This window comes from Babylonia areolata, chromosome 29, assembly GCF_041734735.1.
Source record: "Babylonia areolata isolate BAREFJ2019XMU chromosome 29, ASM4173473v1, whole genome shotgun sequence".
NCBI classification, from domain to species: domain Eukaryota; kingdom Metazoa; phylum Mollusca; class Gastropoda; order Neogastropoda; family Buccinidae; genus Babylonia; species Babylonia areolata.
This window is the reverse complement of record NC_134904.1, coordinates 30,865,132-30,881,829: the sequence shown is the minus strand read 5'-3', so window position 1 is coordinate 30,881,829 and position 16,698 is coordinate 30,865,132. Positions and strand designations below refer to the sequence as shown.

The window sequence follows — 16,698 nt, the reverse complement described above, 5'->3', positions numbered from 1 at the left end:
CTACTACTAACCCTGTCATCTCCCTTAATGACGTTGATGATGATGGTTGTGACTGCTGTCAGCCCCTTACTACTACTAACCCTGTCATCTCCCCTGATGACGTTGATGATGATGATGGTTGTGACTGCTGTCACCCCTTACTACTACTAACCCTGTCATCTCCCCTGATGACGTTGATGATGATGATGGTTGTGACTGCTGTCAGCCCTTACTACTACTAACCCTGTGATCTCCCTTGATGACGTTGATGATGATGATGGTTGTGACTGCTCCCAGCCCTTACTACTACTAACCCTGTCATCTCCCCTGATGACGTTGATGATGATAGTTGTTGTGACTGCTGTCAGCCCTTACTACTGCTAACCCTGTCATATCCCCTGATGACGTTGATGATGATGGTTGTGACTGCTGTCAGCCCTTACTACTGCTAACCCTGTCATCTCCCCTGATGACGTTGATGATGATGGTTGTGACTGCTTTCAGCCCTTACTACTACTAACCCTGTCGTCTCCTCTGATGACGTTAATGATGATAGTTGTGACTGCTGCCACCCCTTACAGCTACTAAGCCTGTCATCTCCCCTGATGACGTTAATGATGATGATGGTTGTGACTGCTGTCAGCCCTTACTACTACTAACCCTGTCATCTCCCTTGATGACGTTGATGATGATGGTTGTGACTGCTCCCACCCCTTACTACTGCGAACCCTGTCATCTCCTCTGATGACGTTGATGATGATGATGGTTGTGACTGCTGTCAACCCTTACTACTACTAACCCTGTCATCTCCTCTGATGACGTTGATTATGATGATGGTTGTGACTGCTGTCAGCCCCTTACTACTACTAACCCTGTCATCTCCCCTGATGACGTTGATGATGATGGTTGTGACTTCTCCCACCCCTTACTACTGCGAACCCTGTCATCTCCTCTGATGACGTTGATGATGATGATGGTTGTGACTGCTGTCAGCCCCTTACTACTACTAACCCTGTCATCTCCCCTGATGACGTTGATGATGATGGTTGTGACTTCTCCCAGCCCTTACTATTACTAACCCTGTCATCTCCCTGTGATGCAGAGTACTTTCGTTGTGCGGTTTGTATTCAGGAAACTGTAGTCCTCTTTCTGTGAGTCATTTAACTGTGACGGACATTTTCCTTGAAAGAAAACACTGGACTCCAACTTCCTGGTAACAACACACCACAACAACTTCCGTGTACTGTCTCTATGGCCGCAAAATGAAATTGGACCTTTAACCACAGGTGTTCTTCACAACGGTTTTTTTTTTTTTTTTTTTTTTTTTTTTTTAATGTTTGCAAAGAAAGTAGAAGACTGTGCAGAACTGTTCCTTAAGAAGAATATCATCATTCTTCACACAATGTATTCATCCTACACAATACAATGCAATACAATACAAAACAGCACAACGCAACGCAAACACACTAAAACACAACATAATACTTAATACAGACCTGCACACAAACTGTGAGGTGTTCCCTGTTGTTGGTGCAGACGCCAGACCTTCTGTCCCGTGTGCAACACAACACAGCACAACGCAACGCAACGCAACGCGGCGCAACACAACACTGCACAGCACAGCACAGAACAACAGAACACAGCACAGAACACCAAGGCACAACACAACGCAACGCAACGAAACACAGCACAGCACAGCACAGAATAGCGCAGCGCAGCACAGCACAGCACAACACAGCGCAACAAAGCACAGCACAGCGCAGCACAGCACAGCATAACACAATACAACACAGCACAGCACAGCACAGCACACCACAACACAACACAATACAACACAACACAACACTGCACAGCACAGCACAGCACAGCACAACATCATCCGACGCTGCACAGAACAACACAGCACAGCACAGCACAGCACAACACAACACAACACTGCACAGCACAGCACAGCACAACACAACACAGCACAGAACACCACAGCATAGAACACCACAGCACACCACAACACACCACACCACACCACACCACACCACACCACAACACAACACAACACACCACAACACAACACACCACACCACACCACACAACAACACACCACAACACAACACAGCACAACGCAACACAACACAACACAACACAACACAACACAACAACACAGCACAGAACACCACAGCACACCACAACAGACCACACCACAGCACACCACACCACAACACAACACAACACAACACACAACAACACAGCACAGAACACCACAGCACACCACAACAGACCACACCACAGCACACCACAGCACAACACAACACAACACAACACAACACAACACAACACAACAACACAACACAACACAACACACCACACCACAACACAGCACAACACAACACACCACAACACAACACAACACAACAACACAACACAACACAACACAACAACACAACACAACACAACAACACACCACAACACACCACACCACACCACAACACAACACACCACACCACAGCACAACACACCACAACACAACACAACACACCACAACACAACAACACAACACACCACAACACAACACAACACACCACAACACAACACAACACACCACAACACAACAACACAACACAACACACCACACCACACCACACCACACCACAACACAACACAACACAACACAACACAACACACCACACCACAACACAACACAACACACCACAACACACCACACCACAACACAACAACACAACACAACACAACACACAACAACACAGCACAGAACACCACAGCACACCACAACAGACCACACCACAGCACACCACACCACACCACAACACAACACAACACACAACAACACAGCACAGAACACCACAGCACAACACAACACAACACAACACAACACACAACAACACACCACACCACACCACACCACAACACAACACAACACAACACAACACAACACACCACAACACAACAACACAACACAGCACAACACAACAACACAACACAGCACAACACACCACAACACAACACAACACACCACAACACAACACAACACACCACAACACAACAACACAACACAGCACAACACAACACACCACAACACAACAACACAACACAGCACAACACAACACAACACACCACAACACAACACAACACAGCACAACACAACAACACAACACAGCACAACACAACACAACACAACACAACACAACACACCACAACACAACACAACACAGCACAACACAACACAACACAGCACAACACAACACACCACAACACAACACACCACAACACAACGCAATACAACACAACACAACACACAACAACACAGCACAGAACACCACAGCACACCACAACAGACCACACCACAGCACACCACAGCACAACACAACACACCACAACACAACAACACAACACAACACAACACAACGCAACACAACACAACACAACACACAACAACACAGCACAGAACACCACAGCACACCACAACACAACAACACAACACACCACAACACAACACAACACACCACAACACAACACACCACAACACACCACAACACAACACACCACAACACAACACAACACAACACAACACACCACAACACAACACAACACAACACAACAACACAACACAACACAACACAACACAGCACAACACAACACAACACAACAACACAACACAGCACAACACAATCTGTGAGGTGTGTTCCGTGTTGTTGTTGGTGGTACAGACGTCAGAGCTCCCGCCCAGTGCAGACCCTTCACCACGTAGTGAACGACATGCTGAACGACCAGGACATCTCCGGCAACAGTGAGTCACAGCCACCCCGGCCTGCTGTCCTTCATCATCATCGTCATCGTCATCATCGTCATCATCGTCATCGTCATCGTCGTCATCATCGTCATCTGTCCTTCTATCCTTGCTACAAGTACTAGTATTACTGGTACTGCTAACAACAACTACTCTAACAAAGACACTACTACTACTACTACTACTACTACTACTACTACTACTAATGATAATAATAATAATAATAAACAGCAACAGCAGCATAATCATTTTCATAGTCATCGTCATTACATCATCATCATCATCATCATGTTCGTCCTCGTCATCATCATCATCATCATCATCTGGTCTTCCATCCTTACTACTACTAGTAGTAGTAGTAGTAGTAGTAGTAGTAGTAGTAGTGCAAACAACAGCAACAACCATAAGGAAAAAAAAAAAAAAAAAATAATAATAATAATGATAAAAAGAAGAAGAAGGATAATAGCAGCAGCAGCATAATCATCATCATGATCATCATGACATTATCATCATCACCATTATAGCATGTCCTTCTGTCCTCACTACAACTGCTGCTGCTGCTGCTGCTGCTACTACTACTACTACTACTACTACTACTGACTCCCCCGTGAACGGAGTATGGCTGCCTACAACGGTCATACACGTTACAAAAACACACTCATGCACCATACGAGTGAACGTGGGAATCGCAGCTCACGAACGAAGAAGAAGAAAAAGAAGAAGAACTATTGTGATGATGATCATGATGGTGAGAAGAAGTAGATTAAGAAGAAGGCACTTATATTGCTCTTTCAAACATCTCTAAACGCTCTACAATAACACGTTATTCAGACACAAAGCACATAAGAACACACACACACACACACACACACACACACACACACACACACACACACACACACACACACACACACACACTGAACATGTTTTATACTGTAGCATATCCGGATGTTATTTTTCTGACGGCAAACCCTGTTCCCGAATCCATAGTACATGTCAGTAGCTTCCCCTGAATGGGCTGGGAGTTAAACCCCCTTGGCTTACCAACCACTGAATCTATGATAGCTTCAGTGAAACGAACTCTGATATTGCTTTGTGATCTGCTTTTATATATATATATATATATATATATATATATATATATATATATATATATATATATATATATATATACACACACACACACGGAACATATTACACTGCCATTGGATTATTTTCAGTGCGCAAAGTGTGTGCTGCACACGGGATCTTCTCGATTTGATCGTCTTTAATCACAATGACTAGACGATCAGTTTGATTTCCTTGTCAAATTTGAGGGAAAGGGGCGAGGCAGGGATTCGAACCCAGACCCTGAAGGACACTGTGTTGTCTTAACCAATCTGCCACACCTCTTCCTCTTCCACTTCCTCTTAAATCTGAACACACACACACACACACACACACACACACACACACACACACATGCTGACAAGTAACCACACTTTAAAAACAAAAAAATGTTCAGATTGTGTTGTTCTGTCACGTTTTGTGCATTATTTTGATGACTGGCAGGGTTTTTTTTTTTTTTTTACCACATGCAGTAGAGATTGCAACTCCAGCATCGGCCCACACAACCACAGCAGAAAGTGCAATGCTGGACAGTGACTACATTTCTGGTGCAGTCATCGTCTCTCGAGACGGAAGGAGGCCGACGACGACGACGACGACGACGACGAAGTTATCACTGCTGACCACTATCACTGTTTATCTGGAGACGGTTACGTAGTGTTAGGATTTCGTGACACCATTAATCAACTATAAATGGCCATCACTTACCGCTATTGACCACCACTGACCACAACACCAAAGTTATCAGAATATGGCATTTTATTCTCTTTTTTTTTTTTTTCGAAATTTATTCATTTGTCTATTTTGTTTATTTATTTGTTTATCTTTGTTTTTGTTGTTGTTGTTTTTTTTCAATATTAAGACTTCTTGATCTGGTTTGACTATTCATTGACCAGTACTAACCACTAACCACAAGTGTGCACAGTGGGTTGTGTTAACATGTTATGTTATGTTGTATGTTTTATGTTATGTTATGTTATGTTAACATAATCATGTTTGTCGGGATGATAAATGGGTACTATTTCCTGTTTAAAAGTGTTTGTGGAAATGAGATGATAATTGTGGATTATCATGACCTGTTTACAGCGGTGTTTGTGGAGATGATGAGGGGGTACTATGACCTGTTTACAGCGGTGTTTGTGGAGATGATGAGGGGATAGTATGACCTGTTTACAGCGGTGTTTGTGGAGATGATGGGGGGATAGTTTGACCTGTTTACAGCGGTGTTTGTGGAGATGACGAGGGGATAGTATGACCTGGTTAAGCGGTGTTTGTGGAGATGATGAGGGGGTACTATGACCTGTTTACAGCGGTGTTTGTGGAGATGATAATTGTGGATTATCATGACCTGTTTACAGCGGTGTTTGTGGACATGATGAGGAGATAGTATGACCTGTTTACAGCGGTGTTTGTGGAGATGATGAGGGGGTGCTATGACCTGTTTACAGCGGTGTTTGTGGAGATGATGAGGGGGTACTATGACCTGTTTACAGCGGTGTTTGTGGAGATGATAATTGTGGATTATCATGACCTGTTTACAGCGGTGTTCGTGGATATGATGAGGGGATAGTATGACCTTTTTACAGCGGTGTTTGTGGAGATGATGAGGGGATAGTATGACCTTTTTACAGCGGTGTTTGTGGAGATGATGAGGGGGTGCTATGACCTGTTTACAGCGGTGTTTGTGGAGATGATGAGGGGATAGTATGACCTGTTTACAGCGGTGTTTGTGGAGATGACGAGAGAGTGTTATGACCTGTTTACAGCGATGTTTGTGGAGATGATGAGGGGATGGTATGACCTGTTTACAGCGGTGTTTGTGGAGATGACGAGGGGGTAGTATGACCTGTTTACAGCGGTGTTTGTGGAGATGATAATTGTGGATTATCATGACCTGTTTACAGCGGTGTTTGTGGACATGATGAGGGGGTGCTATGACCTGTTTACAGCGGTGTTTGTGAAGATGACGAGGGGGTAGTATGACCTGTTTACAGCGGTGTTTGTGGAGATGACGAGGGGGTGCTATGACCTGTTTACAGCGGTGTTTGTGGAGATGACGAGGGGGTAGTATGACCTGTTTACAGCGGTGTTTGTGGAGATGATAATTGTGGATTATCATGACCTGTTTACAGCGGTGTTTGTGGAGATGATGAGGGGGTAGTATGACCTGTTTACAGCGGTGTTTGTGGAGATGATGAGGGGATAGTATGACCTGTTTACAGCGGTGTTTGTGGAGATGATGAGGGGGTGCTATGACCTGTTTACAGCGGTGTTTGTGGAGATGATGAGGGGATAGTATGACCTGTTTACAGCGGTGTTTGTGGAGATGATGAGGGGATAGTATGACCTGTTTACAGCGGTGTTTGTGGAGATGATAATTGTGGATTATCATGACCTGTTTACAGCGGTGATTGTGGAGATGATGAAGGGGTAGTATGACCTGTTTACAGCGGTGTTTGTGGAGATGATGAGGGGGTGCTATGACCTATTTACAGCGGTGTTTGTGGAGATGATGAGGGGATAGTATGGCCTATTTACAGCGGTGTTTGTGGAGATGATGAGGGGGTGCTATGACCTGTTTACAGCGGTGTTTGTGGAGATGATGAGGGGGTGCTATGACCTGTTTACAGCGGTGTTTGTGGAGATGACGAGGGGGTACTATGACCTGTTTACAGCGGTGTTTGTGGATATGATGAGGGGATAGTATGACCTGTTTACAGCGGTGTTTGTGGAGATGACGAGGGGGTGCTATGACCTGTTTACAGCGGTGTTTGTGGAGATGATAATTGTGGATTATCACGACCTGTTTACAGCGGTGTTTGTGGACATGATGAGGGGGTACTATGACCTGTTTACAGCGGTGTTTGTGGATATGATGAGGGGGTACTATGACCTGTTTACAGCGGTGTTTGTGGATATGATGAGGGGATAGTATGACCTGTTTACAGCGGTGTTTGTGGAGATGACGAGGGGGTGCTATGACCTGTTTACAGCGGTGTTTGTGGAGATGATGAGGGGATAGCATGACCTGTTTACAGCGGTGTTTGTGGAGATGACGAGAGAGTGTTATGACCTGTTTACAGCGATGTTTGTGGAGATGATGAGGGGATGGTATGACCTGTTTACAGCGGTGTTTGTGGAGATGATGAGGAGATAGTATGACCTGTTTACAGCGGTGTTTGTGGAGATGATGAGGAAATAGTATGACCTGTTTAAAGCGGTGTTTGTGGAGATGATGAGGGGGTACTACGACCTGTTTACAGCGGTGTTTGTGAACATGATGAGGGGGTGCTATGACCTGTTTACAGCGGTGTTTGTGGAGATGATAATTGTGGATTATCATGACCTGTTTACAGCGGTGTTTGTGGACATGACGAGGGGGTACTATGACCTGTTTACAGCGGTGTTTGTGGAGATGATGAGGGGGGAAGTATGACCTGTTTAAAGCGGTGTTTGTGGAGATGACGAGGGGGTGCTATGACCTGTTTACAGCGGTGTTTGTGGAGATGATGAGGGGATAGTATGACCTGTTTACAGCGGTGTTTGTGGACATGATGAGGGGGTAGTATGACCTGTTTACAGCGGTGTTTGTGGAGATGATAATTGTGGATTATCACGACCTGTTTACAGCGGTGTTTGTGGACATGATGAGGGGGTAGTATGACCTGTTTACAGCGGTGTTTGTGGAGATGATGAGGGGGGTAGTATGACCTGTTTACAGCGGTGTTTGTGGAGGTGATGAGGGGGTGCTATGACCTGTTTACAGCGGTGTTTGTGGAGATGATAATTGTGGATTATCACGACCTGTTTACAGCGGTGTTTGTGGAGATGACGAGGGGGTAGTATGACCTGTTTACAGCGGTGTTTGTGGAGATGATAATTGTGGATTATCATGACCTGTTTACAGCGGTGTTTGTGGAGATGATGAGGGGATAGTATGACCTGTTTACAGCGGTGTTTGTGGAGATGACGAGGGGGTACTATGACCTGTTTACAGCGGTGTTTGTGGAGATGATAATTGTGGATTATCACGACCTGTTTACAGCGGTGTTTGTGGAGATGATGAGGGGGTACTATGACCTGTTTACAGCGGTGTTTGTGGAGATGATGAGGGGGTACCATGACCTGTTTACAGCGGTGTTTGTGGAGATGATGAGGGGGTAGTATGACCTGTTTACAGCGGTGTTTGTGGAGATGATGAGGGGTTACTATGACCTGTTTACAGCGGTGTTTGTGGAGATGATGAGGGGGTAGTATGACCTGTTTACAGTGGTGTTTGTGGAGATGATAATTGTGGATTATCATGACCTGTTTACAGCGGTGTTTGTGGAGATGATGAGGGGGTAGTATGACCTGTTTACAGCGGTGTTTGTGGAGATGATGAGGGGGTAGTATGACCTGTTTACAGCGGTGTTTGTGGAGATGATAATTGTGGATTATCATGACCTGTTTACAGCGGTGTTTGTGGAGATGATGAGGGGATAGTATGACCTGTTTACAGCGGTGTTTGTGGAGATGATGAGGGGGTAGTATGACCTGTTTACAGTGGTGTTTGTGGAGATGATAATTGTGGATTATCATGACCTGTTTACAGCGGTGTTTGTGGACATGATGAGGGGATAGTATGACCTGTTTACAGCGGTGTTTGTGGAGATGATGAGGGGATAGTATGACCTGTTTACAGCGGTGTTTGTGGAGATGATGAGGGGATAGTATGACCTGTTTAAAGCGGTGTTTGTGGAGATGATGAGGGGATAGTATGACCTGTTTACAGCGGTGTTTGTGGAGATGATGAGGAGATAGTATGACCTGTTTACAGCGGTGTTTGTGGAGATGATGAGGAGATAGTATGACCTGTTTACAGCGGTGTTTGTGGAGATGATGAGGAAATAGTATGACCTGTTTACAGCGGTGTTTGTGGAGATGATGAGGGGTTACTATGACCTGCCATCCACCCTCCATATCCCCTCCCTCCGCGGTGACGTCATATTCCGCTCTTACCAGGGACAGGAGGTGCACGTGGTCAGTATCTGATTGTGTGGTGGAAATGTTTATCCTTTGATTAAACTGGTTCGACTATTTACCACCACAGCAACAAAAAAGTCGACAATGTGTCTGCGTGTCCTACTCATTTTATCTATCTATCTATCTGTCTATCTATCTATCTATCTATCTATCTATCTATCTATCTATCTATCTATCTGTCTGCCTGTCTGTCTGTCTGTCTATCTATCTATCTATCTATCTATCTATCTATCTATCTATCTGTCTGTCTATCTATCTGTTTGTCTGTCTGTCTATCTACCTATCTTCCTTTACATATGTCTTACTATCACTTGTTTTAAGGTTGCTTATTTTTTCTTCTTCCTTCTGATATAAAACCTACGACCTGAGGACCTCACTGTCACCGTCCCAGCTTGCTAGGCTATGGCAGATGAACCACGGGTGTAAAGGGTGGGGCCAGTACTGCGCACACTGCACTCCACCTAAAAATTCCATTGCGCAGGCTTGAAGGACACGTCCACGTCCGCGCCACCAACTATTCCAAGCCCTGTAGCGATGGGAAAGGGGCGAAAACGGCAGGTGGAAGATGTCACTGGAAGCCGCAGTTCCAATCCTGCATGCAGGCGGTTCAGGATATTGGTCGCCTGATTGTTGACCCGGAGGTGACAGCATCACTCGGCAGCACCCTGAACGACCAAGCAGCCTTTTCTAGGGACAGCACTGCTTGCTCCACACGGAGAGGGGCCTAGAAAAGGTGGTCCAAACAAATGCTCATCTCCATACCCCCCAGTTGGCTAGCCGCGGTCAACGGGCATCTCCAAACGCGGTCGAACAACAATAGAGAAGAAAAGGCCGGCACCTGCCTCACAATTAGGTGCAAAAGGACTAAAGGTAGCATGCTGGAACATCCGAACCATGCGTGACTCTGCAGACAGCAACCACCCAGAAAGGCGTTCCGCTCTAGTCGCACACGAACTTCAGAGACTGAACATTGACATTGCTGCCGTCAGTGAAGTCCGCTTTGCAGGGAAAGGCAGCCTCCAGGAACACGGCGCTGGGTACACCCTCTACTGGTCAGGCAAGCCAGAGACCGAGAGACGCCTCTATGGCGTAGGCTTTATGGTCAGGAGCACCATTGCCTCCAAGCTTGAAAACCTGCCAACAGGACACTCAGACCGAATTATGTCCATGCGCCTCCCACTACGGAACAAACAGCATGCCACTCTGTTCAGCGTGTACGCTCCAACCCTCCAAGCGGACCCCACAGAAAAGGTCAAGTTTTACACTGATCTGCGCAACCTCGTTCAGAACACCCCTGCTGACGACAAGGTCATCATCCTTGGCGACTTCAATGCCAGAGTTGGCCAAGATTCAGAAGCCTGGAAAGGAGTCCTTGGCAAGCATGGCGTTGGTAATTGCAACGACAATGGGCGCCTTCTTCTCGAGTTCTGTGCAGAGCAGCAGTTTACCATCACCAACACCATTTTCCAGCAGAAGGACAGCCTGAAGACAACGTGGATGCATCCTCGGTCCAAACATTGGCACCTCATTGATTACATCCTGATGCGCCAGAGAGACGTACGAGACGTCCTACACACCCGAGTGATGCCCAGCGCGGAGTGTCATACTGACCACCGCCTCGTCCGCAGCAAGCTCAGGCTCCACTTCAAGCCCAAACCAAAGAAAGGAGGAGCTCCTAGGAAGAAATTCCAGGTCGGCAACTTTCAGTCAGCTGAAGTGAAAGCTGAATTCCAGGCGAAGCTTCAGGACAAACTTGAAGACCCCAGTTGCCCCACAGACCCCTCTCCAGAAGCACTATGGGCACAGCTGAAATCAGCCATCCTGCAGTCCTCTGAAGAAGTCCTAGGGTTCTCGTCGAAAAAGAACAAGGACTGGTTTGACGAAAACAACCAGGAGATCCAAGAATTGCTGGCGAAGAAGAGATCAGCCCACCAGGCTCACCTTGCACAACCGTCTTGTCCGGTGAAGAAAGCAACCTTCCGGCTCATATGCAGCAACCTCCAGCGCAAGCTTCGTGAGATTCAAAATGGGTGGTGGACCAACCTGGCAGAGAGGGCTCAGCTTTGTGCAGACACTGGTGACTACCGGGGCTTATACGAAGCCTTGAAGGCGGTGTACGGTCCCTCATACCAGGTCCAGAGTCCTTTGCGCAGCGCAGACGGCCAGGCGCTCTTCACAGACAAGACGTCGATCCTGAACAGGTGGTCGGAACATTTCCAGGCCCTCTTCAGCGCCAACCGCACGGTTCAAGACTCGGCAATTCTCCGCATCCCACAACAGCCAGTGAAATTACAACTGGACGAGCTACCAACCCTAGAAGAGACTGTCAAGGCCATTGAACAGCTGAAATGTGGCAAGGCAGCAGGGGTTGACGGAATTCCGCCGGAGGCGTGGAAGAATGGAGGCCCAGCACTACACTCCAAACTCCACAACCTCTTTGTCTGCTGCTGGGAGCAAGGCAAACTACCACAGGACCTCCGTGACGCAGTCATCATCACCCTGTATAAAAACAAGGGAGAAAAGTCAGACTGCTCCAACTACAGGGGGATAACTCTGCTCTCCATCGCAGGCAAGATCCTCGCCAGAGTCCTCCTAAATCGGCTGGTGCCTACTATCGCCGAAGAACATCTCCCAGAGAGTCAGTGTGGCTTTAGAGCCAACAGAGGCACCACTGACATGGTCTTCGTTCTCAGACAGCTACAAGAAAAATGTCGGGAACAGAACAAAGGACTGTATGCGACATTCGTCGATCTCACGAAAGCTTTCGACACCGTGAGCAGAAAAGGTCTGTGGGAGATCATGAAACGTCTAGGATGCCCCCCAAAATTCCTCAGCATGGTCATCCAACTACATGAGGAACAGCGTGGACAGGTCAGACACAGCAACGACCTTTCGGAGCCCTTCCCAATTGGAAATGGAGTGAAACAAGGTTGTGTCCTCGCGCCGACCCTCTTCACGATCTTCTTCAGCATGATGCTCCAACAGGCCACTGAAGATCTTGGCGACGACGACGGTATCTTCATCAGATACCGCACTGATGGCAGCCTATTCAACCTGAGGCGGCTACAGGCCCACACCAAGACACTGGAGCAACTCATCAGAGAGCTTCTGTTTGCCGACGATGCTGCCCTCGTCGCCCATACAGAAGCGGCCCTGCAGCGTATAACGTCCTGCTTCGCAGAGGCTGCGCAGCTCTTCGGCCTAGAAGTCAGTCTGAAAAAGACGGAAGTTCTCCACCAGCCTGCCCCACAGGAAGAATTCCACGCTCCTCACATCAACATCGGTGAGACAGAGCTGAAGTCGGTCCACCAGTTCAGCTACCTAGGCTGCACCATCTCGTCTGACGCCAAGATCGACAAGGAGATCGACAACAGACTTGCAAAGGCAAACAGCGCATTTGGCAGGCTGTACAAGAGAGTGTGGAACAACAAACACCTGAAGAAAGACACAAAGATCAGCGTGTACAGAGCTGTTGTACTGCCCACCCTGTTGTATGGCTCCGAAACCTGGGTCACCTACCGGCACCACATACGACTGCTTGATAGCTTCCACCAGCGCTGCCTTCGCACCATCCTCAGCATCCACTGGAGTGACTACATCACAAATGTCGAGGTCCTGGAGCAGGCAAAGACTATCAGCATCGAGGCAGTGCTGCTAAAGACCCAGCTACGTTGGGCAGGGCACGTGTCCAGGATGGAGGACCACCGCCTGCCCAAGATCGCGCTGTATGGCGAACTGTCCACTGGCCACCGTGACAGAGGAGCACCCAAGAAGAGATACAAAGACTCCTTGAAGAAAGCTCTCGGTGCCTGTCACATTGACCATCGCCAGTGGTCCGCAGTAGCCGCTGATCGAGAGACCTGGCGACGCACCATCCACCAAGCTGTCTCCTCCTTCGAAAACAACCGCAGGGCCAGCCTTGAGGACAAACGCAGAAGGAGGAAGAACCACGACGCTGCAGCCGCGAACCCAGACCAGACTTTCCCTTGCAACCGCTGCGGCCGACTCTGCTTTTCCCGCATTGGCCTTGTCAGCCATGAGCGTGCCTGCATCAGACGTGGACAACGCCCTTCCTAGACCTTCGTTAGCGAAGCCAGGCCATGACTTGATAGCATATTAATAGAACGTCCTCTTCATTGAGTGTCATGTCACGTTCTTTGTGGTCCTCTTTAGTGAATGCCATGTTCTGTGTGGTCCTCTTTAGGGAATGCCATGTTCTGTGTGTTCCTCTTTAGTGAATGTTATGTTCCATTTAGTCATCTTCAGTGAATGTCATGTTCCATGTGGTCCTCTTTAGTGAATGTTATGTTCCATTTAGTCATCTTCAGTGAATGTCATGTTCTATGTGGTCCTCTTTAGTGAATGTCATGTTCCATATAGTCATTTTCAGTTAATGTCACGTTATGTGTGGTCCTCTTTAGTGAATGTCATGTTCCATTTAGTCATCTTAGTGAATGTCGCGTTCTATGTGGTCCTCTTTAGTGAATGTCATGTTCCATTTAGTCATCTTCAGTGAATGTCATGTTCTATGTCGTCCTCTTTAGTGAATGTCATGTTCCATACAGTCATTTTCAGTTAATGTCACGTTGTGTGTGGTCCTCTTTAGTGAATGTCATGTTCCATTTAGTCATCTTCAGTTAATGTCATGTTCTATGTGGTCCTCTTTAGTGAATGTCATGTTCCATACAGTCATTTTCAGTTAATGTCACGTTCTGTGTGGTCCTCTTTAGTGAATGTCATGTTCCATTTCGTCATCTTAGTGAATGTCGCGTTCTATGTGGTCCTCTTTAGTGAATGTCATGTTCCATTTAGTCATCTTCAGTGAATGTCATGTTCTATGTGGTCCTCTTTAGTGAATGTCATGTTCCATACAGTCATTTTCAGTTAATGTCACGTTATGTGTGGTCCTCTTTAGTGAATGTCATGTTCCATTTAGTCATCTTCAGTGAATGTCATGTTCTATGTGGTCCTCTTTAGTGAATGTCATGTTCCATACAGTCATTTTCAGTTAATGTTGCGTTCTGTGTGGTCCTCTTTAGTGAATGTCATGTTCCATTTCGTCATCTTAGTGAATGTCGTGTTCTATGTGGTCCTCTTTAGTGAATGTTATGTTCCATATAGTCATCTTCAGTGAATGTCACGTTATGTGTGGTCCTCTTTAGTGAATGTCATGTTCCATTTAGTCATCTTAGTGAATGTCGCGTTCTATGTGGTCCTCTAGAGTGAAGGTCATGTTCCATTTAGTCATCTTCAGTGAATGTCATGTTCTATGTGGTCCTCTTTAGTGAATGTCATGTTCCATTTAGTCATCTTCAGTGAATGTCGCGTTATGTGTGGTCCTCTTTAGTGAATGTCATGTTCCATTTCGTCATCTTAGTGAATGTCGCGTTCTATGTGGTCCTCTTTAGTGAATGTCATGTTCCATTTAGTCATCTTCAGTGAATGTCATGTTCTATGTGGTCCTCTTTAGTGAATGTCATGTTCCATACAGTCATTTTCAGTTAATGTCGCGTTCTGTGTGGTCCTCTTTAGTGAATGTCATGTTCCATTTCGTCATCTTAGTGAATGTCGCGTTCTATGTGGTCCTCTTTAGTGAATGTTATGTTCCATATAGTCATCTTCAGTGAATGTCACGTTCTGTGTGGTCCTCTTTAGTGAATGTCATGTTCCATTTAGTCATCTTAGTGAATGTCGCGTTCTATGTGGTCCTCTAGAGTGAAGGTCATGTTTCATTTAGTCATCTTCAGTGAATGTCATGTTCTATGTCGTCCTCTTTAGTGAAGGTCATGTTCCATTTAGTCATCTTCAGTGAATGTCGCGTTATGTGTGTTCCTCTTTAGTGAATGTCATGTTCCATTTAGTCATCTTAGTGAATGTCGCGTTCTATGTGGTCCTCTTTAGTGAATGTCATGTTCCATTTAGTCATCTTCAGTGAATGTCGCGTTATGTGTGGTCCTCTTTAGTGAATGCCATGTTCCATTTAGTCATCTTCAGTGAATGTCGCGTTGTGGGTGCTTCTCTTTAGTGAATGTCATGTTGCATTTAGTCATCTTCAGTAATTGTCACGTTGTGTGTGGTCCTCTTTTAGTGAATGTCATGTTCCATTTATTCATCTTCAGTGAATGTCGCGTTCTATGTGGTCCTCTTTAGCGAATGTCATGTTCCATTTAGTCATCTTCACTGAATGTCGCGTTCTATGTGGTCCTCTTTAGTGAATGTCACATGTCTTCGACGTGTCTTTCCCTTTATCATATTTAAATGCATTTACGTACTTGTTTATTTTGATGTATTTACTCATTTGTATATTTTGTCTGATTATTCTATTTCATGTTATGTTTGTGATTTACACCAACGTAGACTAGACTCTTAAGGCCCGGTCAGTACATTGGGTTAATGCAAAATTCGGGAATATGCCACTCTTTTTTTTTTTTTTTTTTTTTTTTTTTGCAGCAGCAGATGTGGCGTCGCGTATAATTATGATGGGTCTGTTCGCACGCTCTGACACCTCCTTGAAACTGAAACTGCTTTGTTATTGCTGTCCTTTGTGGTCAGTGTGAAAATGGCAGAATGGTTAAGACGACGACTCTCTGACGATCTGTGTGCGTGTGAGGGTCTGGGTTCGAATCACGCAATCGCCGTGTCTCCCCAAGTTTGACTGGAAAATCAAATAATTATAGCGTCCAGTCATTCGGATGGGACGTTCAACCTAGAGTCCTTTAAGGCAGCGCGCACTTGGCGCACCGAGTTTCAGTTTCAGTTTCAGTTTCAGTAGCTCAAGGAGGCGT

At 46.1% G+C, this 16,698-nt stretch overlaps 1 protein-coding gene across 1 annotated transcript in view; it reads left to right on the top strand.

The window, feature by feature from the left end:
* Window positions 1-3,681: 3,681 nt before the first annotated feature.
* The window catches only part of LOC143274642 (uncharacterized), a 27,496-nt gene continuing 14,479 nt past the window's right edge, over window positions 3,682-16,698 (top strand). The window contains exons 1-2 of the mRNA XM_076578515.1: window positions 3,682-3,781; window positions 9,798-9,910. Coding sequence (XP_076434630.1) covers window positions 3,751-3,781; window positions 9,798-9,910 — 144 coding nt within the window. The 5' untranslated portion in view covers window positions 3,682-3,750. The remainder of the gene's footprint in view (window positions 3,782-9,797; window positions 9,911-16,698) is intronic.